General features: G+C 43.1%; 1 protein-coding gene across 2 annotated transcripts in view; it reads right to left on the reverse strand.

Moving 5' to 3' along the window:
• Positions 1-285: 285 nt before the first annotated feature.
• The window catches only part of c5 (complement component 5), a 28,621-nt gene continuing 27,329 nt past the window's right edge, over positions 286-1,577 (reverse strand). For both annotated transcript variants that reach the window (XM_014022820.1, XM_014022819.1), the window contains exons 39-42: positions 1,271-1,360; positions 880-969; positions 618-756; positions 286-534 (exon numbers count right to left, since the gene is read on the reverse strand). In XM_014022820.1, coding sequence (XP_013878274.1) covers positions 405-534; positions 618-756; positions 880-969; positions 1,271-1,360 — 449 coding nt within the window. In that variant the 3' untranslated portion in view covers positions 286-404. The remainder of the gene's footprint in view (positions 535-617; positions 757-879; positions 970-1,270; positions 1,361-1,577) is intronic.

The raw sequence follows: 1,577 nt of genomic DNA on the forward strand, positions 1-1,577 counted from the left end.
CCTTGGTGGTCCTGATGGTCTACCACCGAGTTCAGTGGTTTTTATTTTTAATACTTAAACAAAATTGTGAGAACAAAGGCTAAATGAAAAATGTCTTAAAAGTATTTTTGTTCATTTATTAATTTTGCTGCTGTGGATTCTCAGTAGGTTGGTCTTGGAGCTGCCTGGATCAGAACTTTCTGTTGTTTTAAACTCAGTTCAGTTAAAGTTTGATGAGTTTGGAAACAGTGTTTTTAAAGGAATGCATTTAGTTTGTTTGTCAACAAACAGTCATGAAAAGTCATGTTATAATAATTATCATCACATTTCCTGTCAGTTTATTGAACTTTTATTTTGAAATATTCTCCATTTGCATTGAAAGTAATAAAACATGTCGAGCTAAGAGTCTGAGGAGTTTCCATCAGTCAGGGGCAGCCGAACAGAATGTCCACAGCGTAGTTCTGCAGCTGGGTGCGGTACTCCTGACACTCTGGAGAACTGCAGTCCTCCTGCCACAGCTCCACCAGAGCGTCCGAGTCCAGCGGGAGACGATACCTGCAGGAAGTGAACAGCACACGACAGGTGAGCGTCACGACAAACAGGACGAGGAACGACAGGTGACGGACAGAACCACTGACTTGATGACGTTGTTGTGGTTGACCTCTGACCACTGGGATCCCATCACCAAGTACTGCTTGTTGTCCTGGAGCACCACCCCGCTGCAGGTGGCCTTCTTTACCAGGTCTACCTCCGTACCTGCCCTCACCATGTTAAACTCTGCAGAGACGATAAATAAACTTAATTAATATGTTTTATCTGAGGCTTCTTTTAGTTTAAGTTTCTGTGTAAACTCTGTTTTTGTTCAGATTAATCCTCGGAGCTTTAATCTGAGGTTCTTACCTGGACTGTTGTGCAGGATCTGATCGACTTTGACTGTGTAGATCATGAAGTCTCCTTCTGCTGTGTGAGACCTCACCGTCACCTTGTAGGCTGCAGGAGGAACATCAGGTGTTCAGGAAACAAGCAGCAGTGATCAGGTGTCTCTGCTGCTCAGCTGCCTGATCACAGGAAGCTGTTTATCCTGAAACATGTTTCTTTTTACGTTCTATCATTTAAAACATGGACCAGTTCTCAGCTCAGATCTCCTCCACACAGCATGACGCTGCCGCCCCCGTGCTCCTCCTGTCTGTTTACTCAGTGGTGGAAGAAGAATTCATCAGAAGAAACCAGATGTTTGGTGAAGTTTTTACTTCCTGCCTGTAAAACCTGTGTTTCAGTAAAATCATCTGACCGTAACTGATGTGAGATCTGCAGGTTTCCTCCAACCGACGGTCTACTGTCAGCGTGTTGTCCATGGTTCCTCTGTAGGACGCACAGGCAGCTGCACAACGACACACAAACAACACACAAACAACACACAAACAACACACAAATAACACACAAACAACACACAAATAACACACAAACAACACACAAATAACACACAAACAACACACAAATAACACACAAACAACACAAAAACAACACACAAACAACACGCAAACAACACACAAACAACACACAAACAACACACAAATAACACACAAACAACACACAAA

Source organism: Austrofundulus limnaeus, unplaced genomic scaffold (genome assembly GCF_001266775.1).
Source record: "Austrofundulus limnaeus strain Quisiro unplaced genomic scaffold, Austrofundulus_limnaeus-1.0 Scaffold343, whole genome shotgun sequence".
NCBI classification, from domain to species: domain Eukaryota; kingdom Metazoa; phylum Chordata; class Actinopteri; order Cyprinodontiformes; family Rivulidae; genus Austrofundulus; species Austrofundulus limnaeus.